The 24465-nt window shown below is 35.8% G+C and overlaps 2 protein-coding genes across 2 annotated transcripts in view; both read right to left on the bottom strand.

The window, feature by feature from the left end:
- Nucleotides 1-24465, bottom strand: part of LOC117328711 (transmembrane protein 144-like) — a 108037-nt gene that overhangs the window by 80067 nt on the left and 3505 nt on the right. Inside the window, exons 4-13 of the mRNA XM_033886206.1 lie at nt 20077-20176; nt 19656-19736; nt 18260-18356; nt 17952-18026; nt 14425-14504; nt 13768-13874; nt 12688-12959; nt 7862-12051; nt 7547-7706; nt 7059-7436 (exon numbers count right to left, since the gene is read on the bottom strand). Coding sequence (XP_033742097.1) covers nt 11950-12051; nt 12688-12959; nt 13768-13874; nt 14425-14504; nt 17952-18026; nt 18260-18356; nt 19656-19736; nt 20077-20176 — 914 coding nt within the window. The 3' untranslated portion in view covers nt 7059-7436; nt 7547-7706; nt 7862-11949. The remainder of the gene's footprint in view (nt 1-7058; nt 7437-7546; nt 7707-7861; nt 12052-12687; nt 12960-13767; nt 13875-14424; nt 14505-17951; nt 18027-18259; nt 18357-19655; nt 19737-20076; nt 20177-24465) is intronic.
- LOC117328715 lies at nt 2633-5449 on the bottom strand. The gene is made up of 2 exons (XM_033886210.1): nt 3413-5449; nt 2633-3213 (listed from the first exon to the last, which is right to left on the bottom strand). The coding sequence occupies exons 1-2, from the start codon at nt 3482-3484 to the stop codon at nt 2776-2778; spliced, it is 510 nt and encodes a 169-aa protein (XP_033742101.1). The 5' UTR covers nt 3485-5449; the 3' UTR covers nt 2633-2775.

Genomic DNA, 24465 nt, shown 5'->3' with positions numbered 1-24465 from the left:
GGGAAGACCGTGCTGCTGATATTGTCAAGGTCATTCGCGATGTCTCCTGTGAGGTCCATGCCTAACATTGCACATGTGCTGTCATGGGATGCGTCGTTCCACGTTTGGTTCTCAGACAAATACACCGTTTGCGAGACTCCATAGCCACTATTGACAGAGAGAAGTAGAATGAACCATAATGTCACCTCCATTTCTCATTCTTTATGTTCCGAATATATCCCCTTGATTGATTCCGATTTACTTTTTCTATTAAAGAATTGAAAACGCTGGTTAAAATGTTTAAAACTATCACCCGGCCACTTCATTTGTTATCAGGAGATGTCGCCAAACACAAAAGGTCCTGAGTTATTTATGTCTTCCTCCTGGCGTACACTAAACATGTACCTTGGACCAGGAAGTGGAAAATCAGAGCAAAGTGTGTCAATCGATAGAGAAACACGAAATCAAATAAAGGTTGTGACATACGATTACTATCGGAAGAGTTCATTATATTGCAGTTCGGACAGTCTAGAACTGATTGCAATTTCAAAACAAATCCACATTGTTGTCAAATACACGTTAACTCCACATTTTTATTATTTTATATCTGATATATTCCTTTGTAATAAGTTACGCGCATGTGGCGTATTTGTTAGATAGTAAAACAGAGCAAAATAATAACAGAATATTGGAACGAATGCATGTAACGTTGTGCGATACCTCAACTGTTTGTGTTGATGAAACATGAGAGCACCAAACTATCAAAAGTCGAACTATGGCCGGCTTTTATTTGGGCATTATGAATGTGGTTTATACTCCGAAGAATTCTATAAAGAATCACTGCGGGTGAGTAGAATGCAATGTTGATATTTATTACTCTGGCAAGCAAGTTATATCAATTACCAACAAAATGACAATATTCAAATAATGAAATACTAAAGTATTGCGTAAAGCATACAAGTAACAATATAGCATAGAATCAATGTTATCAGTGAGTGGTACTTCGTAAATATACTAACCTATGGAAAAATAGCATAGTATATTACAAAAACCTACGAGTATCTAAATCCTAACCGTTATATAAATACTAACAAACCTATTTAGTGCCAGTGTAGTATGGTAAAGTGAAGTCCGCGCTTCATTTTACCATTGTGGTATCTTGACTCCGTTTCATTTCACCATGCTTAATACCATGCCACACCGGTACCTCCGTTAGACACCGTACGCGTATGGCTAGTTGCGGCTTGATTAGGACTCACCTTCTCCGTTCCGAGGTCAAATTTCAACTCTTTCAGTCAATCCCAAACTATGACTTTATATATCTTAAACCGGAAGTGATAAATAATCAAATTAGAATGAATAGGCTATACGATAGCAGACGAAGCGTCTTGACATAATAGATTTTGTTAGTATGTAAAACAGAGCAAAATAATAACAGACAAGTGCTAATTGCAATGGGAAACCTTTACAGAAGTCCCCCAAACACCCCCAGTCATACCATTACGTTCATTATCCCTCAATATCCCTATATACCAAATTTCATTGAAATCATTTCGACAAATCAGAAGCTTCCGTATGGTTGCTATGGTAGCGAACCCCATTCAGTTGATTTTGCAGTCCCCTAATACTCCTACATATAAAATTTGATCAAAATCGGACAATATGCAAATCTGGACCAATCAGAGGCCAGGAATTGGCAGCCATTTTGTTAAAAAGTGAAAGCGAGGTTAGGAGAGCGGCCACACTAAAATACGCCATAGGGAATTATACGCCATAGGTACGCCATAGGGGTTTTCCGCACGCCATAGCAAAATAGAAACGATAGATTCACAAAATGAATTGTTTTTTGCGTTGGTATGTCCCTTTTACAGGTTCTGATGACGTTTCATTGAAAAAAAAAATGTGTACTTTGTAAGAAAATCGATCTTGTTTGCGCAGCCAGGTGAGAGCACTTTACACTAAAATACGCCATACGTGTATATTCACGCCATAGAACAATAAAAATGTGTTATTTCTGCAAAATCAATGTTTTTTCATCGTTGTATATGTATTATACATGATATGTAAAAGTGTCATTAAATAAAAATGTGTATTTTGTATGAAAATCGATGATTTTGTCCATCACGATTTCCGAGTCAATCCCAAGGGAAGTAACTCTTACACTTACAAAATGAACAACACAATATTTGACTCACTATGAAACACTGGCCTATTTATTTATGAAAACACAAATCATAATGTAATATATACAACATTTGTAAAACAATTTGTATTTAGTAATACAAATAACATAAACAAATATAAATTGTGATATAATCATATATTATTAGAAATGACCAGTTGCAATTATATAAATACTGAAAACTTATTTATTTTTTGTAGTAAAATAAAAATATTAATTTTTCAAATTCATGTCACTATCAAATCTACAAATGATATATTTAAAGAAATCATTATTGTACACATAGAATTATGATGCATGTGTATTTTCATTTTCAACAGATTAAATATTGAAACATATGACATACATTATAACAATATACATAATATATATCAAAACAGCTTCTATTTCAAAATGAATTACATAAATTTAATACAACCTTTTTATTTATTTTACAATGTCATAAATTTTCAAATCTAGCGAATAGTGACACACTTAAAGTATATGTATTATAACATTGTCTCTATTACCCATTATCAATAAATCAATCATTTTTAAGATTAAATGCTTGAAACATATTATAAATTACAAAGCGTAACATGACATAATAAAAGGTGTTTATCAATTTCAATCAATTATGCAAAAAATGGTCGTCTCAAGGTATGGAACTGGGTCCTGAGTCCTGAGTCGTTGAAATGCACTTGGTCACGGTCATAGTCCTCTGGAAAGATCCTAATCTTGATGTATCTCAGTCTAGTCAGCAGTAGTCGATTTATCTTCTTCCGTTGTTTCTCAAAAGACGTCGCTGTCAGGCCTGGAGACTTGTCAAAGTTACCACGTCGCACAATCTCTGTAAAGTACACCTCCTGAGTTCCAGCATGATGTAGGTCCACCTGCAGTGTCAGAAGTCTCTGGAAAATGTCGTTGGGGGATGATGTCGCTGAGATGTCATTTCCTCCTAGTTGGATGAATACAACATCAGGGTTGTACTCTATCAGGTCTCTAAGTAGTTTTCTTGGAATCGAATCAGAACGCATGCCACCCTTCCCGAAGAATCTGACGGTGCCAGGAACCTGCATAAGAAACAATAGTATGAATAAGCATAATATTTCATATTAGTGAACAAGATTGAAAAATTAAATTCAAATACCAACTTTGACAGTTATTATTATTTTTTTTTTTTTAAATATTACTTGCATTTTGGGAATTACCCAACAAATAGAGTTTTTGATATTTATTCTATTCTCAAACACATTTGCTATCATTATTTACCTTAAGATCACCATGACAATATCTCTCAAGACGAGTAACATAGCTGCTCCCAAATACTGCAAACTTGGCCATTGCTGGGTAATAGATGAGTATGAATGTTTCTTTGTAGGGGGAAGGTAATAGAATGAACAGAAATTGAAAAGGGTCTTATTTATACCATCTGACACAATGCAGGGACAGCTTAATTACCTTTAATAACTTATTTTCTTTAATTGCTCATGGAATGTCCTGATTTTAAGTTCATTTATCAACATCCTTCATCAACCTGTTTATGAGTATCTATGTTTACACACTATTCAATGTGATGTAATTGTGAACACTTATTAGAAAATATTAATTCATTAAGTAAACAACACATTATTTGACCACTCTCATTAATAATGAAAAACACTGTTCACAAATTGTTTAATGGTTTGGGATTATGTGTATATGTGAACAGCATTGAATCACTAAGTTCATTAACACATGAATTAAGTATTTGGACTGATGTTAACTGTACAGGTAAAGGTAATGAAAAGTGTTCAGTATTCTTGTAACAACAAATACTAGTGTACCTTGATGATGGAAACATTGCTGCCAGTGGAAAAATTGTTACAATGTTATGAAACATGCATACTTTAAGTGTGTCACTATTTAATAAGTTGTATACATTAAAAGATTTTATGAAATCAATGAAAAAAAAAAAACAAAAAAAAACACACAAAATAAAATGTTGAAAATAAAACTTTTATTGTGTGATTCCTTTTGAAATTGAAGTTGTTTTAATACATGTATGATATTATGTGTAGTCAGAGACATATATACAGATGTATATATATATGTGTCTCTGGTGTAGTGTAATAATGTCTGTACAATACATGCTTCCATTTCAATTCAAAAATTATTTTATTATTCCAAATATATACAAATACATGTTCAATATACATACAATCAATAAACATAATTATATTAGAAATTTAAATGTTATTTATATATATTATTATAATTTGTTAAGTTTTATTTGAAATATTTATATATATGAAATAATAGGATCAGACAACAGGATTACCCTATATAAGTCTTTTCCATAGACCGGTTGCAGATAGGTATAATAATTATACATAGTCTAAACAGCACACCTTTCACACTCACTTACACACAATTTCATAAAGGGGAGACATGAAAAATAATGATGAGCAACATAATCATAATAGTTGAAATCTTTTCAGAATATTTTCTGTATTAAATTACATAATTTATATATATATATAATATATATATCATTTCAGAGATGTCAACATATATCTTTGGTTTCATATATATACCAATTAATAGTGTCCTTCTAATCATTTTGCAAGAGTTACTTCCCTTGAAATCGACCTGAAATTGCGATAGACAAAAACATCAATTTTCTTACAAAATACACATTTTTATTTCACGAATATTTACTAAATCATGTATAATACACATACAATGTGAAACATTCATTGATTTTGCAGAAACAACCCTTGAACTTTGCTATGGCGTGCATAAACACGTATGGCGTACTGTAGAGGATCTAGTAGTGTAAAGTGCTTGAAACTGACTACGCAAATAAGACCGATTTTCTTACAAAGTACACATTTTTATTTCATGAATCTTTACTAAATCATGTATAATACACATACAATGTGAAAAATTCTTTGATTTTGCAGAAACAACCCTTGAACTTTGCTATGGCGTGCATAAACACGTATGGCGTATAGTGCTTGAAACTGACTACGCAAATAAGACCGATTTTCTTACAAAGTACACATTTGTTTGAAATGAAACTTTATCAGAACCTGTAAAATAGGTATATCAATGAAAAAAACAAGTTATTTTGTGTATATATCGGTTACATTTTGCTATGGCGTGCGAAAAACTCCTATGGCGTACCTATGGCGTATATTTCCCTATGGCGTATTTTAGTGTGGCCCTAGGAGAGTGACCGGTGTCCCATGATGTACATACATAAAGTGAAAGTGAGGTTACGAGAGTGACCGGTGTCCCATGATGTACCTACATACTAAATTTCATAAAAATCGGACATCTGAATTTCGACCAATCAGAAGCCTCCGTATGGTTGCTATGGCAACAAAATGCGTGCAGTTGATTTTGCAGTCCCCTAATATCCCTACATGCCAAATTTTATCAAAATCAGACAATATCTCAATTTCAATCTAGAAACGGAAGTTGCAGTTATGTTTTAAGTGTCATGAGACACCTTAATACCAAATTTCATGAAATTAAAGTTATAATGAAAATATAAGGGGGACTGGCCTAGAACCCTGGCGTACACCATAGAAATAGGAAAACAATTCAAATTTCAATAATCAGTAGCCGCGATAGCCATTTTTGATTTCGGGAAAAAGTGTCTCAAAACATTCTTCACATGTTCATCTTTATTCCCAACAAGTTTCATTTCAGTTCAACCAACGGTTATAGAGTTACAGCCCATTACATTTTAGCCAATTAGGGTCTCTGTTGGCCATATTGGATGTCAGATCAAAAAATAAATATTAAGGTGCACAACTTCAGATTGCCATCTATGTTCACGCAAAGTTTCATTTCAATCCGACTTACAGTGTTCGAGAAACGCATTGGACAAAACTTGGCGAAAGAATAATAACAAGAAACGGAGTAAAAATAATTATTAGTCCCCAAACTTTAAACTTTGTTTGGGGGACTTAAATATTGTGCGATACCTCAACTGTTTGTGTTGAGGCTACATGAGTGACCCACGCAATCCAAACTCGTACTGTGGCCGGCTTTTATTTAGGCGAGTTTGACCCGTCACAACTTAAAACTGTTTATATCAGAAAATACATATTTATAGTAAAAACAAAGGACTGTAACTATAGTTATTTACGTTTGTTATTGTCATCAGGACCCTGCAGATACAATATACATGTAGAAAACATTTCAGGAGGCGTCAAGCTCACTATAGTCATATATGGTTTGGTTATTATGTCAGTATTCTGTGTTTTTGAGTTAGAATTAAGCTTTGGTTGTTATTCCCTGTTGTTTCTGAGTTAGAATTAAGGTTTCGTTATTATGTCGGTAATCACTACTGTTTTGAGTTCGAGTTATGGTTTGGTTATTATGTCGGTATTCTGTGTTTTTGTGTTAGAATTAAGATTTGGTTGTTATTCCCTGTTGTTTCCGAGTTAGAATTACGGTTTCGTTATTATGTCGGTAATCACTACTGTTTTGAGTTCGAGTTATGGTTTGGTTATCATGTCGGCGTACTCTGCCAATTTATCCACATACCAGTTAAGCCCCTATGGGTCTGTGGTAAATAATGACGGATGTGTTTAGTTGCTTCAAGGTCGTATTGAGCTAAAGTACAGTTCGGTATACTATTAAGGAAACCCGTCTCCGGTTCTACATCAAAATAGTGTTTATTGTTTCAGGTTATGCTGGCCCTTATGTTATTAACTCCTTGTTATCACCAAACAAACGCAAAGCCGTCTAAGATGTTTTATTATAAACAATATCATCAATGCCCATGATGAATAGATATTATATCAATGTAGATAAACTCATTGTAAAACTGTATGTCACTGTTCAGCGATGAAGTACAACAGTTTGAAATACGATTAATCATTACACATTCATAACATTTACACCATAATTTATATTATACCTGAAGGTTTGTATCACATCTATAACACTAATGACATCATAGTTATACAAAGGTTACCTGAAGGTTTGTATCACGTCTATAACGCTAATGACATCATAGTTATACAGAGGTTACCTGGAGGTTTGCATCACATCTATAACACTAATGACATCATAGTTATACAGAGGTTACCTGAAGGTTTGTATCACATCTATAACACTATATAGTTATACAGAGGTTACCTGGAGGTTTGTATCACATCTATAACACTATATAGTCATACAGAGGTTACCTGGAGGTTTGTATAATATCTATAACACTATATAGTTATACAGAGGTTACCTGAAGGTTTGTATAATATCTATAACACTAATGACATCATAGTTATACAGAGGTTACCTGAAGGTTTGTATCACTATAACACTAATGACATCATAGGTATACCCGGGTTACCTGAAAGTTTATATCACATCTATAACACTACATGTATATAGTTATACAGAGGTTACCTGGAGGTTTGTATCACCATAACACTAATGACATCATAGTTATACAGAGGTTACCTGAAGGTTTATATCACATCTATAACACTATATAGTTATACAGAGGTTACCTGAAGGTTTGTATAATATCTATAACACTATATACATGTAGTTATACAGAGGTTACCTGGAGGTTTGTGTATAGTTTCTTTATGGCATAAGCAGAACACCATTGCGTCACATAGAACAAACACAGTGACATTCCCATTTCAATGCACATTTTACGGATGATACATCCAAACAAGACAAGTCTATAACACTATATAGTTATACAGAGGTTACCTGGAGGTTTGTATCACATCTATAACACTATATAGTTATACAGAGGTTACCTGGAGGTTTGTATCACATCTATAACACTACTGAAATCATAGTTTCATGTTTGTCGCAATAATAGCTCGCATGAGCTAATGTTCTTTGTATAATTTGATATGTATGCGACGTTAAATAAAGTTTCTTGTATCTTGTATATATTATATTATACAGAGGTTACCTGAAAGGTGTGTAAAGTTTCTTTATGGCATAAGCAGAAAACCATTTCATCACATAGAACAAAAAACAATGACATTCCCATTTCAATGCACATTTTACGGATGATACATCCAAACAAGACAAGACTTAGATATAAAATGTAATAGTAGTCCTATAATCACCTTAAATATATAAATAAACTATATGATTATGAAATAAAAATGAGATTTTTCAATGAGATTTGCATTCCCTTTTCAGAATTCTTATACATGTAAAGTCAAGAGGGTTGGAAAGGCGTCTCGTCTCCTCGAAACAGAATAATATATACAGACACACGAAACAGAATGCTATATACAGACACATGAAACAGAATGCTATATACAGACACATGAAACAGAATGCTATATACAGACACATGAAACAGAATGCTATATACAGACACATGAAACAGAATGCTATATACAGACACACGAAACAGAATGCTATATACAGACAATGTCCACAGGTACCGAGCCACTGTACTAAAGAATGGCTAAAATGCAGAAATAGACAGAAATGGGCAACATAAATGACTGTTGCAATGAGTTAGGTAGGAGAAGGGGATCAGATCAATGTTATACATCATCCCACAGACAAAGGATGAGTAATAATAAGAGCCCAGATTAGCCCATTTGACTGCCAACATCAGTTCCAACGATATATCATAAACAAAAAAAATTAAACTATTATACACAAAAAATGAAAAAAGCAATGCATGACATGATGATGATCATGTTACGTAAAGCTGGGAATAATCCTACAGTGTTTCGAAGTTTTTGAAGCAGTATATCACAACTTAAATGTCGTAGATCGAGTTCTACTGATTAGTGGTAGTGGAGCCGGTAAACTTGACATGGACAACAATATACTCCGTGTATCCCTAACATACGACAGTAGTAGCATTCCAATTGATGCATCAACAACCCTATTACATTGCAAACTGATTAAATTAAGAGTATTCGTCAGACAAAAAATATATACACTTTGAAAAAAAAACCTTTTCAAATCACAATGTACTTGGCCCAAGTCTAGCAGACTTTGATAAACTTTGAGGATGAGTTTTTACAATTGAAACTTGAAATTAACTACTTTAAACAAGAACTGACAATTAAGAAATAAATATTTACAGTATTTACAACTAAAGCTAAATTAAACATTTATGAATAGGTAATGTTTCTTTGTTCACAAAAAGTGTTGGTTTTAAATTTGCTTTTTGGTTCAGTATACATTATATTGTACATTAATCAAATTTATATAGTCCGACCAGAATGACATGTTGTGTTGAACTCCGATTAGCATACCGATTGTAGACGAGTCGATAATCATATTTGGAAAATAGGTGTATATATATATATATATGCATCACTTTAAATGATGTAAAAGACCCGTTCACATTGACAAATGAGTCATGTAGGCTAAGTGGGTACGTTAATTACGGAAATACTAGTGTCAGTGTAACAGGTTCGAATCCAGTAGAACATTGAGTTCACTGTGTATTGTTGTATATTTTGTATGTATTACATTCTTTTTTTAATTCCACATTAAATTACCGTCGTCATATTTGCTGGCAACTTCAACATTTGACTACTGTCATATCAGACAACGTTCAACGATACCCAACGACCGAGTACATTCGGTATTACAAACTTTGATAATTGAAATAAATATGTTTAATAAGCTTAATTTTCTAATATTACATAATACATACAATTCCACGAGCGCATCAGTCCTTTTTATCATTTTACCTGTTTGTATAGGCACATTGAGCGTGTGACACACAGACTAAGCTCAATAAGTTTAATTGTATCGTATATTTTTGTAAGGTCTTTCGTTGTCTCCCCAAATCGCTTGTCAATAGTTGGAACACAATATACAAAATTGCATTGGTTATTCTGTCGAGTTACTCCACAACGTGTACACGTACACTCAATGCACCGTAACCTCAATTAACAGGTTGACATGCCTATGCACAAATAAGATAGACTTCTTTGAATACTTCACGTCAAGGTCAACGCGACAGGTCGATCTGGTCAGACTATATATTCTCAAATTACCTTATACATATATATAGGGCAGCATTTGTCTCACGTGGTGGTCACCTTTACATAAAACTAGTATTCTTTTAGTTTTCTAAGTAAACTCAAGCTTTCATGAGGTTCAGAGTCAAACCTGAGCCCTTTTCTCTCTGTTGACGACGTCTGTTAAACTGTTGCAGCAGATAGAAAGTATATTAAACATACATCTTAAACGAATACGGTATTATTGCAAATCATATATTCCTCGCCACCCTGTCATAACACATACACACAGGATTACTAGTTTTCCTCAGACTATAAGAAAATTAAACCGAGGTTACGGTACTATAATTTATCCTCTTGCCTTAGAGCTAGTTATGTTTTTTTAATATTTTGCGTTAGGCCACAGCTTGTTGGTAATACAGGTATATGGATTGCTCTAACGTGTACCAATCTTAAATGTATCTTGATTTGATTTGATACTACAGTGTTGTCTTTGTCTATTGTGACAACACCACGCATTGTCTGTACATGTAATTGATCTTCTGGTCGGCACTACATCCTGTGTTTGATCTCAGCTGTAACATCATACACTGCCTCCAATGGTTTATACTAGGTCATTAGATACTCTCCTTGTCGTATTTTATGACACGACACTTATCTTCTATTTCAAGGTATCCAGCGGTGTTCCTGAAAACTGAGAAGTATCATGTGATTGGCTGAACTCTGTTCTTTGTTCCATTTTTTGAGATTCTCACATTTTTTTTAGATTGTCACATTTTTTTAGATTGTCACATTTTTTGAGATTCTCACATTCAGAGTGGTACCGCCTGCTTTGATTGCTTTTCGCTACAGTTGTATCACTGTCTGTCGTGTTTTGAGACGCTTCCTACTTGTGACATTACTTTATGAGATGTCTCTCTATGTTTTGTGATGTTTCCTAATATTGGGGTCACTTTTTTTTGAGACTCATCTCGTCACTTTCATGTTTTTAGACAAATCTCGTCACTTTCATGTTTTTAGACACATCTCGTCACTTTCATGTTTTTAGACACATCTCGTCACTGTCATGTTTTTAGACACATCTCGTCACTGTCATGTTTTAGACACATCTCGTCACTTTCATGTTTTTAGACAAATCTCGTCACTGTCATGTTTTTAGACACATCTCGTCACTGTTATGTTTTGAGACACATCTCGTCACAGTTATGTTTTGAGACACATCTCGTCACTGTTATGTTTTTAGACACATCTCGTCACTGTCATGTTTTTAGACACATCTCGTCACTGTCATGTTTTTAGACACATCTCGTCACTTTCATGTTTTTAGACACATCTCGTCACTGTTATGTTTTGAGACACATCTCGTCACTGTCATGTTTTAGACACATCTCGTCACTGTTATGTTTTGAGACACATCTCGTCACTGTCATGTTTTTAGACACATCTCGTCACTTTCATGTTTTTAGACAAATCTCGTCACTGTCATGTTTTTAGACACATCTCGTCACTGTCATGTTTTAGACACATCTCGTCACTGTTATGTTTTGAGACACATCTCGTCACTGTCATGTTTTTAGACACATCTCGTCACTGTTATGTTTTGAGACACATTTCGTCACTGTTATGTTTTGAGACACATTTCGTCACTGTCATGTTTTGAGACACATCTCGTCACTGTTATGTTTTGAGACACATCTCGTCACTTTCATGTTTTTAGACACATCTCGTCACTTTCATGTTTGGGACACATTTTCCTTGTCGAGGCACTACATCACTAAGTTATACATTCCCTGTAGCACGATTTGTCACCATTCGGAACATCTCGCTTTATAAGATCTTTTGTTAATGGTGGCACTGCTTGCCGTGTTTTGAGAATCCCGCTAACACCGCTCCAGATCCAGCCATGCAAAACCCAACCAGTAATATTAAAATATTTCTTCTTCCCTGAAAATATAAGAATGACAATGGACGGGGTGTTTACAGCGTAACTTGTACAGTTGCGAATACTAACTATATGTCTGTATCAATTTCTAACATTTCTTTTTTCTCTTTGGAGTGTATTCTTGCAAAGGTAATGACAAATTTTAAAAATTAAAAATATATATACGATCGAGACAATTTACCGATTGTTAATATAGGACAAATGAAGGCGAAAATTCACAAAATGGATAAATGATGATTTTGGTTCCAATCTTGGAGGTTGCTGTATTTCTTCAAGAACATTCAACATTAAAGCCGGGGATTAAGTCTGTTAGGACAGAAACTTATCTGTTTAGGAGTACAAATTTGTTTCGATTCTATAATTTCAGACTTTAATTGTAAGACTAATTATTATAGTTTCAGACAATTCAGTTCTCTCATTCTGTAATACATGGTGTTCTCATGAGTCTCCATCCAAACCTCTTTTGTTCGAATTTTCTCATCATTTATTGATTTTTAGTTAGAATAACAGTTTCATTTGCATGCCGATATTCCCTGTTGGGATTTTCTTTTCAAACCACAACAATTTTTATTTTATTGAATTGATAAACATGTACAAATGTACATACAACGACAGTGAGAAATCTCCAGATTACTTACTCGGATCTCCTTGAAGACAAATATGCCGAGAATGGAGGCCACTACAGAGGGAAGGGTGGTTATGATCGGGAATGCCACAGGTTCAGACAAAATCTTGTTGGCGACGAACCAGGATGCGGTGGCGGCAGCCCACATGATACCGGAGATGATTCCCGGTACAATGACACGTGGGTACACGCGTGGTTTGTTCCTCCTTACCAGGGCGTATATACAGAAATATACGGTACTTGATAGGTAGATCCCACAGAAACACGCAAAAACGTAATCCAGACCTGTAACACCAACATTAACAAGTAAACAGGTAATCCAGACCAGTAACACCAACATTAACAAGTAAACAGGTAATCCAGACCTGTAACACCAACATTAACAAGTAAACACGCAATCCAGACCTGTAACACCAACATTAACAAGTAAACACGTAATCCAGACCTGTAACACCAACATTAACAAGTAAACACGTAATCCAGACCAGTAACACCAACATTAACAAATAAACAGGTAATCCAGACCTGTAACACCAACATTAACAAGTAAACACGTAATCCAGACCTGTAACACCAACATTTTTTGAAGCTTGACTTTTGTTCTCATCTTTTCCCTTGAATCTTTGTTGATTGTGTGAATCTTGTATTAGTATCTAATTATTTTTTCTGTGTTTGAAAGTAGGAATGTCATTATCATTCCATTGAGAGGCAATAAATGGGATTTCTAGTAGAGATTGATTAAAACGATTTCTGGTAGAGACTAATTAATGGGATTTCAAGCAGAGACTAATTAATGGAGATTTCTATAAGTGAATGATTTCTGGTAGAAACTAATAAAAAGGATTTCTGGTAGAGACTAACTAATAGAGATTTCTATTAGTGAATGATTTCTGGTAAAGACAAATAAAAAGGATTTCTGGTAGAGACTGATTAATGGAGATTTCAAGCAGAGACTAATTAATGGACATTTCTATCATGATTACAATCAATCTGTTATCACCAAATTACTGACGGCCATTGAAAATGAAACATGCTTCAATTAAAAAACAGAACAATAAAATTAAACGATCTGGCATGAAATTAAGATACATACCGTTTTTGCTAGCTGAAGGGTAAGATTGGCTATTGCTTTGAACATACAGTGTAGGAGTAAAGATCTGTCCATATAATGCTCCAGATATAACCGAGAGCACAATACCCCTGTAAACATAACACAGAGTTACAGTATGACAAACAAAATAAATAAACACAACTATAACTTATAGCACTATATCTATTAAGAAACTTTCTGCCAGGGTTTCTCTTAAATTGCCGAGATTCATTACTTTAAAAGGCAGCTGCTGTTAATTCCGCACCAGAAACATTGTGTCATCAATTACGCTTCTTTTGTCCATTGTTGTTTCTCGTAATTGTCATGAGTAATTTTAATGGTCACTCATGAATCAACAAATTAAGTCGATATATACTTATCACTATCAACATTCATGCAGTCTTTAAACTATTTCAAGTACTTACTAAAATGAACATTTCAATAAACATAATTAACTTTACTTTTTTTCATTGGTAGGAAAAGATCCATAATCAATAGCCGAAAAATTTGATGTTTAATTGTGTTTTAATGGTGTTTTAATTGTGTTTAAATGGTGTTTTAATTGTATTCATGGTGTTTTAATTGTGTTTTTGGTGTTTTAATGGTTTTTCAAAGGTGTCAGCAGAGGTTAGTAGTTCTCATATCACTAGTTCTACCTACACAAGTCTCTTCATGTTGGGAGATAATCTGTCGAGGAGTGTACCATCTGTGGAGTCGTGTCGCAAACCATTTATAGATTTCTGAAAAATAACATCAACTCTCAATTACAATATAAACATCAGATTTTATTATAATTAATATTCAATAGTAGCAAGACTAAACTTCAATGTTAGTTTGTGCCCTGCTCTTTCTTTTCTCACATGATTGATCTGTTATCCAGCGAATTCGCCTGTGTCAATTTTTTTACATATACCACTAGTGCAGCATACCCTGAAGAGTTTTTCATTGGCTTTGCCTGTCAGAAATCAATAATGACATCATGATATGGACAATGATGTGACATCATTAATTGTGAATGGTACAAAAAAATGGCTCTGTCTGATATTGACATGTCAAGATGTAAGTTTTCTGAATTATCTTGAATTTGTTTGAGATTTAATGAAACCTTAGTACTATATGAAGTATTAATATACTTAGTAGCAGTAATAGTAACAAGACTAATCTTCAATATGAGTTTGCTGTGGGTATTTTCTTATATGTTACTAGTGTAATATACATTTGTATCCCGGAGTGTTTTTCATTGGCTTTGCTTGTCTGATATTGACATGTCAAGATGTAAGTTTTCTGAATTATCTTGAATTTCTTTGAGATTTAATGAAACTCATCAACAAGTTTTCATTTTTGCTTGCCAATGCTCGCAAAAATAACAAGAGGCCTTAATGGTCATCTGTTTTCAATTGGCCTTAGTACTATTTGAAGTATTAATACAATTAGTAGCAGTATAGTGGTACTGACAACAATTGTGATTCTGCAATACTGTACGATGGCAGCCATCATGGATTACTGAGCAACCCAAAAAATAACAACATCTGGTCAACGCCATCTTTGGATCATTTCAGGGAAGTTTGGGTTGAAACCAGGCCAACTGATGGAACTTGAGAAGAAATTAAGTTGTGATTTTGAAGATGGCTGAACTGAATAACAACACCACATGGCCACATGGCCTAGACCATCTCGGGATCATTTCAGAAAGGTTAGAGCTGAATCTCACATGTGGAACTTGAGAAAAAGTTAAAAATGTGGTTATAAACGATGTTGGCCATGGCAGCCATCTTAGATTTTAGAGGGACTCATTCTTAATTCCTATCAGAACCTTCACCCTATAGTATGAATAAAATGTAACCCTGTAATATATATAACCCTGTAGTATATATAACCCTGTAGTATATATAATCCTGTAGTATATATAACCTTGTAGTATATATAACCCTGTAGTATACATAACCCTGTAATATATATAACCCTGTAGTATATATAACCCTGTAATATATATAACCCTGAAGTATACATAACCCTGAAGTATATCTAACCCTGTAGTATATATAACCCTATATAACCCTGTAGTATATATAACCCTGTAGTATATATAACCCTGTAATATATATAACCTTGTAAAATATATAACCCTGTAGTATATATAACCCTGTAGTATACCCTGTAGTATATATAACACTGTAATATATATAACCCTGTAATATATTTAACCCTGTAGTATAACCCTGTAGTATATATAACCCTGTAGTATATATAGCCCTGTAGTATATATAACCATGTAGTATATATAACCCTGTAGTATACATAACCCTGTAATATATATCACCCTGAAGTATACATAACCTTGTAATATATATAACCCTGTAGTATATATAACCCTGTAGTATATATAACCCTGTAGTGTATATAACCCTGTAGTATACATAACCCTGTAGTATACATAACCTTGTAATATATATAACCCTGTAGTATATATAACCCTGTAGTATATATAACCCTGTAATATATATAACCCTGTAGTATATATAACCCTGAAGTATATATAACCCTGTAGTATATATAACCCTGTAGTGTATATAACCCTGTAATATATATAACCCTGTAGTATACATAACCCTGTAGTATACATAACCCTGTAGTGTATATAACCCTGTAATATATATAACCCTGTAGTATACATAACCCTGTAGTATACATAACCCTGTAGTACATGTACATATAACCCTGTAGTATATATAACCCTGTAGTATATGTAACCCTGTAGTATATGTAACCCTGTAATATATATAACCCTGTAGTATACCCTGTAGTATATATAACCCTGTAGTATACCCTGTAGTATATATAACCCTGTAGTATATATAACCCTGTAGTATACATAACCCTGTAGTATATATAACCCTGTAGTATATATAACCCTGTAGTATATATAACCCTGTAGTATATATAACCCTGTAGCATATATAACCCTGTAGTATATGTAACCCTGTAACCCTGTTGTATACATAACCCTGTAGTATATATAACCCTGTAGTATACATAACCCTGTAGTATATATAACCCTGTAGTATAACCCTGTAGTATATATAACCCTATAGTATACATAACCCTGTAATATACATAACCCTGTAATATATATAACCCTGTAGTATATATAACCCTGTAGTATATATAACCCTGTAGTACATATAACCCTGTAATATATATAACCCTGTAGTGTATATAACCCTGTAGTATACATAACCCTGTAGTATACATAACCCTGTAGTATACATAACCCTGTAGTATACATAACCCTGTAGTATATATAACCCTGAAGTATATATAACCCTGTAGTATACATAACCCTGTAGTATATATAACCCTGAAGTATATATAACCCTGTAGTATATATAACCCTGTAGTATATATAACCCTGGAGTATATATAACCCTGTAGTATACATAACCCTGTAGTATATATAACCCTGTAGTATATATAACCCTGTAGTATATGTAACCCTGTAGTATATATAACCCTGTAGTATATATAACCCTGTGGTATATATATAACCCTGTAGTATATATAACCCTGTAGTGTATATAACCCTGTAGTGTATATAACCCTGTAGTGTATATAACCCTGTAGTGTATATAACCCTGTAGTATATATAACCCTGTAGTATATATAACCCTGTAGTATATATAACCCTGTAGTGTATATAACCCTGTAGTATATATAACCCTGTAGTATATATAACCCTGTAGTATATATAACCCTGTAGTATATATAACCCTGTAGTGTATATAACCCTGTAGTATATATAACCCTGTAGTATATATAACTCTGTAGTATATATAACCCTGTAGTATATATAACCCTGTAGTATATATAACTCTGTAGTATATATAACCCTGTAGTATATATAACTCTGTAGTATATATAACTCTGTAGTATATATAACCCTGTAGTATATATAACCCTGTAGTATATTTAACCCTGTAGTAGATATAACCCTGTAGTATATATAACCCTGTAGTATATTTAACCCTGTAGTAGATATAACCCTGTAGTATATATAACCCTGTAGTATATTTAACCCTGTAGTAGATATAACCCTGTAGTATATATAACCCTGTAGTATATATAACCCTGTAGTATATATAACCCTGTAGTATATATAACCCTGTAGTATATATATTAAGTGTACATACTGCTGGTCTGTTAAACAACAAGTCCTCCTGTCCACTGGTCGTAGAGTACAAGGAATCGTTCGGGTTACCAAATGTCTGAAATTAATGAAAGAATTTGCCTTTATTACTGTTTCTACAAACTGAAAGATATATTTTATGTGTCACTGATATTACCGTTAACTGACAAAACCTGATTACAAACAGCAGCATTAGCTACTTACATGATAACATGTACATATTATCAAAACAGGAATGAAAAATACTTATCAAACTTTAGTCTTATTTGTCATAGCTTGTTTTAAAGTGTAATTCTATACATGGATTCTCACACTTGATACTAAGGCATCTGAGTCCTCATCCTGCTCTGTTGTATCACTGTCAGACGGGGGCTGGATAGTACTCTTCACGAAGGAAAACACCACAGCACTGTAACGTAATATCATAAGTACATTGTATATTAAATGACAGAAAAGTATTATTCTAAATAAGGACAAATTTTTAGTTTCTATGAAGTAAATTGGCCAGTGATATCTTTTACTAACTATTGTTAAAAATATACAAAATATTGTGATGTATTATCTACACTGAAAACTGACTGTCAGAATGACACACTTCATTATCAATGTTGGAAAAGTAAAACAAATATAAACCACAACTATTAATTCCTTTATGCTAACATTAAATCATAGCTGGTGTTGTTGAGTAAGGATTCTGTCTGTATGCCACCTACTTAATTACTCAGACACCAAGACAGACACTCTTCTGTGGATACTGCCACCTTTCTGAATGCCGGCGAAATTACTTGTATACTGCCACTCCTCTGTATGCCACCAACTTACCTAGATACTGCCACTCCTCTGTATGCCACCAACTTACCTGGAAACTACCACTCCTCTGTATGCCACCAACTTACCTGGATACTGCCACTCCTCTGTATGCCACCAACTTACCTGGATACTGCCACTCCTCTGTATGCCACCAACTTACCTGGATACTGCCACTCCTCTGTATGCCACCAACTTACCTGGATACTGCCACTCCTCTGTATGCCACCAACTTACCTGGATACTGCCACTCCTCTGTATGCCACCAACTTACCTGGATACTGCCACTCCTTTGTATGCCACCAACTTACCTGGATACTGCCACTCCTCTGTATGCCACCAACTTACCTGGATACTGCCACTCCTCTGTATGCCACAACTTACCTGGATACTACCACTCCTCTGTATGCCACCAACTAACCTGGATACTGCCACTCCTCTGTGTGCCACCAACTTACCTGGATACTGCCACTCCTCTGTATGCCACCAACTTACCTGGATACTGCCACTCCTCTGTATGCCACCAACTTACCTGGATACTGCCACTCCTCTGTATGCCACCAACTTACCTGGATACTGCCACTCCTCTGTATGCCACCAACTTACCTGGATACTGCCACTCCTGTGTATGCCACAACTTACCTGGATACTACCACTCCTCTGTATGCCACCAACTAACCTGGATACTGCCACTCCTCTGTATGCCACCAACTTACCTGGATACTGCCACTCCTCTGTATGCCACCAACTTACCTGGATACTGCCACTCCTCTGTATGCCACCAACTTACCTGGATACTGCCACTCCTCTGTATGCCACCAACGTACCTGGATACTACCACTCCTCTGTATGCCACCAACTTACCGCGATACTGCCACTCCTCTGTATGCCACCAACTTACCTGGATACTGCCACTGCCACTCCAACATAGTTCATGGTAGGATTATCAGGGATCTCCTTTGTAATACCAAATAAACCAAACCTGCAAAATAATATTTGTCAAAGGGCTGATGTAGTTTGTGTAAGGAACAATAATCCATTACTCAGATTTGAGACTATTATTGAAATGGCTCATTGGTCTTTCTCCTTTGGATCTAACACATTACTGACAACTATAGTGATTGATGAACAGTAGCTCATTGGTCAGTACTCCAATACATCTAACAGGCCTCATACCTGTATACATTGTAGTTGCACTGTCTAGAAGTATCAGTTACTGAAAATATTACAAGTGTTCTAATTGTAACAGGGCTGGCCTCTCACAGTAGACTAGTCTCCCAAGAACAAGCTAGAAGACCAAATAGTAGACATATTTCACTGACCTTCCTGTGGCCCAGCCACTGAGCAGATTGACCATGCCCCAGATACACAGTCCCAGGCCCAGACCTATCGTTTTGATGATGGGGACAACCATGATGTTACCTGTAACATAAATGTTTTGTTCACTCCTACTGTACAGACAGTATTTTACCATAGAGTCTGATATACTTTTAATAAGCTTGTTTTTAAGAAATTTCATACTCATCAACATTTCATATCTACAGTATGGTCATTCAATCAAAACAATTTTACACTATAAGCTCAATATAATCTATACATATACAATGTACTTGCATGTGCATGTATATAATGGATAATTGAAATCCAATGTTTTTACATTGCTATATCTTACAGGGCTCAAAGTGAATATTTTACCAGGTGGCCTATATAGCTATTTGGCTACCAAGTCATAAAATCCAGGCGCCAATTAGAAAAGTTAGTCCCCAGCCAAGTTGTCTTAACTTTTTAAAAAATCTTATAATTTTTTAGTACAGTATAACATCTCTCTGTAAATTTTTTGATTGTGAACTTCATTTTAGCATTGACCTTTGAAAGATTAACATAATAATTGCAAATTTACACAATTTTTTAGGGGCCATCCAGGCGCCTTATAAGTCAATAACTGGTCGTTAATGGTGAAATAAAGGCGCCATGGCCAATAAAATAGGTGCCACTTTGAGCCCTGTCTTACCAGTTCCCCACATAACCCCTCCCATCATTACTGCTTACCTATTTCCAATAGGACCCTTCCCATTGTTACTGCTTACCTATTTCCCACATGACCCTTCCCATCATTACTGCTTACCTATTTCCCACATGACCCTTCCCATCATTACTGCTTACCTATTTCCCACATGACCCTTCCCATCATTACTGCTTACCTATCTCCCACATGACCCCTCCCATCATTACTGCTTATCTGTTTCCCATATAGGACCCTATATCACTATTACAGTTATAATGATTCCCTCCTTTTTTTCTACTCTCAATCAGAGCTGCACTCTGGTCACAAAGGACAAGTAATGGGTAACCATTTTTATTACATTTTTACCAGTGAAATATCTAAAATTATTCTACAATAGATGGTTTAATACCCAATATATTTCACAACGTATGGCTAATATTTTGATATTTTTTACTCGCTACTCACTCGTGAAAAGTGTCAAAATATTTGCCCCAATCATGAAATAAACTTGTTATTACTGAAGACACTGCTAGATATATATCCTCTATTGGTAATGTACATGTACAGTATGTATTGCTAATTTCAGATGTGGAAAACCCTTATACATTAATAAAAGAGATTGATTTCAGCATCAAGAGCAAATACATACTTTGATCAATGAACAAAAGAAGATCTTAAGTTTTGCTTTTTAAAAATGATTTTAGGCAAAGTGTCCAATGTGCGTGCTAATGACAACGACACTATAGACACTTGTTGCTTCAGTAGAAGTAACCTTCTCTATGATGACATAACTTGCACAATAAAGATGAGTAAACGCTGGAGTAGGAATTCCTACTACTCAGGATGTTTACTCGTTACCAGTCCTCTGTGTAGCGTATGCAAGGAAGGTAATATATTTCTGTCTTACCTGTTACCCACAGGACACCACCAACCTTTACTAAATTACCTGTTACCCACAGGACACCACCAACCATTACTAACTTACCTGTTTCCCACAGGACACCACCAACCATTACTAACTCACCTGTTTTCCACAGGACACCACCAACCATTACTAAATTACCTGTTACCCACAGGACACCACCAACCATTACTAAATTACCTGTTTCCCACAGGACACCACCCACCATTACTAACTTACCTGTTTCCCACAGGACACCACCAACCATTACTAACTCACCTGTTTCCCACAGGACACCAACAACCATTACTAACTTACCTGTTTCCCACAGGACACCACCAACCATTAATAACTTACCTGTTACCCACAGGACACCACCAACCATTACTAACTTACCTGTTTCCCACAGGACACCACCAACCATTATTAACTTACCTGTTTCCCACAGGACACCACCAACCATTACTAACTTACATGTACCTGTTTCCTACAGGACACCACCAACCATTACTAACTTACCTGTTTCCCACAGGACACCACCAACCATTACTAACTTACCTGTTTCCCACAGGACACCACCAACCATTACTAACTTACCTGTTTCCCACAGGACACCACCAACCATAATTAACTCACCTGTTTCCTACAGGACACCACCAACCATTACTAACTTACCTGTTTCCCACAGGACACCACCAACCATTACTAACTTACCTGTTTTCCACAGGACACCACCAACCATTACTAACTTACCTGTTACCCACAGGACACCACCCGCCATTACTAACTCACCTGTTTCCCACAGGACACCACCAACCATTACTAACTTACCTGTTTCCCACAGGACACCACCAACCATTACTAAATTACCTGTTTCCCACAGGACACCACCCGCCATTATTAACTTACCTGTTTCCCACAGGACACCACCAACCATTACTAACTTACCTGTTTCCCACAGGACACCACCAACCATTACTAACTTACCTGTTTCCCACAGGACACCACCAACCATTATTAACTTACCTGTTTCCCACAGGACACCACCAACCATTACTAACTTACCACCTGTTTCCCACAGGACACCACCAACCATTACTAACTCACCTGTTTCCCACAGGACACCACCAACCATTACTAACTTACCTGTTTCCCACAGGACACCACCCACAATTATTAACTTACCTGTTTCCACAGGACACCACCAACCATTACTAACTTACCTGTTTCCCACAGGACACCAACAACCATTACTAACTTACCTGTTTCCACAGGACACCAACAACCATTAATAACTTACCTGTTTCCCACAGGACACCACCAACCATTAATAACTTACCTGTTTCCCACAGGACACCAACAACCATTACTAACTTACCTGTTTCCCACAGGACACCACCAACCATTAATAACTTACCTGTTACCCACAGGACACCACCAACCATTACTAACTTACCTGTTTCCCACAGGACACCACCAACCATTATTAACTTACCTGTTACCCACAGGACACCACCAACCATTACTAACTTACCTGTTTCCCACAGGACACCACCAACCATTATTAACTTACCTGTTTCCCACAGGACACCACCAACCATTACTAACTTACATGTACCTGTTTCCTACAGGACACCACCAACCATTACTAACTTACCTGTTTCCCACAGGACACCACCAACCATTACTAACTTACCTGTTTCCCACAGGACACCACCAACCATTACTAACTTACCTGTTTCCCACAGGACACCACCAACCATAATTAACTCACCTGTTTCCTACAGGACACCACCAACCATTACTAACTTACCTGTTTCCCACAGGACACCACCAACCATTACTAACTTACCTGTTTTCCACAGGACACCACCAACCATTACTAACTTACCTGTTACCCACAGGACACCACCCGCCATTACTAACTCACCTGTTTCCCACAGGACACCACCAACCATTACTAACTTACCTGTTTCCCACAGGACACCACCAACCATTACTAAATTACCTGTTTCCCACAGGACACCACCCGCCATTATTAACTTACCTGTTTCCCACAGGACACCACCAACCATTACTAACTTACCTGTTTCCCACAGGACACCACCAACCATTACTAACTTACCTGTTTCCCACAGGACACCACCAACCATTATTAACTTACCTGTTTCCCACAGGACACCACCAACCATTACTAACTTACCACCTGTTTCCCACAGGACACCACCAACCATTACTAACTCACCTGTTTCCCACAGGACACCACCAACCATTACTAACTTACCTGTTTCCCACAGGACACCACCCACAATTATTAACTTACCTGTTTCCACAGGACACCACCAACCATTACTAACTTACCTGTTTCCCACAGGACACCAACAACCATTACTAACTTACCTGTTTCCACAGGACACCAACAACCATTAATAACTTACCTGTTTCCCACAGGACACCACCAACCATTAATAACTTACCTGTTTCCCACAGGACACCAACAACCATTACTAACTTACCTGTTTCCCACAGGACACCACCAACCATTAATAACTTACCTGTTACCCACAGGACACCACCAACCATTACTAACTTACCTGTTTCCCACAGGACACCACCAACCATTATTAACTTACCTGTTTCCCACAGGACACCACCAACCATTACTAACTTACCACCTGTTTCCCACAGGACACCACCAACCATTACTAACTCACCTGTTTCCCACAGGACACCACCAACCATTACTAACTTACCTGTTTCCCACAGGACACCACCAACCATTACTAACTCACCTGTTTCCCACAG

The sequence above is a fragment of the Pecten maximus genome, chromosome 6, assembly GCF_902652985.1.
Source record: "Pecten maximus chromosome 6, xPecMax1.1, whole genome shotgun sequence".
Lineage (NCBI taxonomy): Eukaryota > Metazoa > Mollusca > Bivalvia > Pectinida > Pectinidae > Pecten > Pecten maximus.
This window is presented reverse-complemented; position numbering and strand designations above follow the sequence as displayed.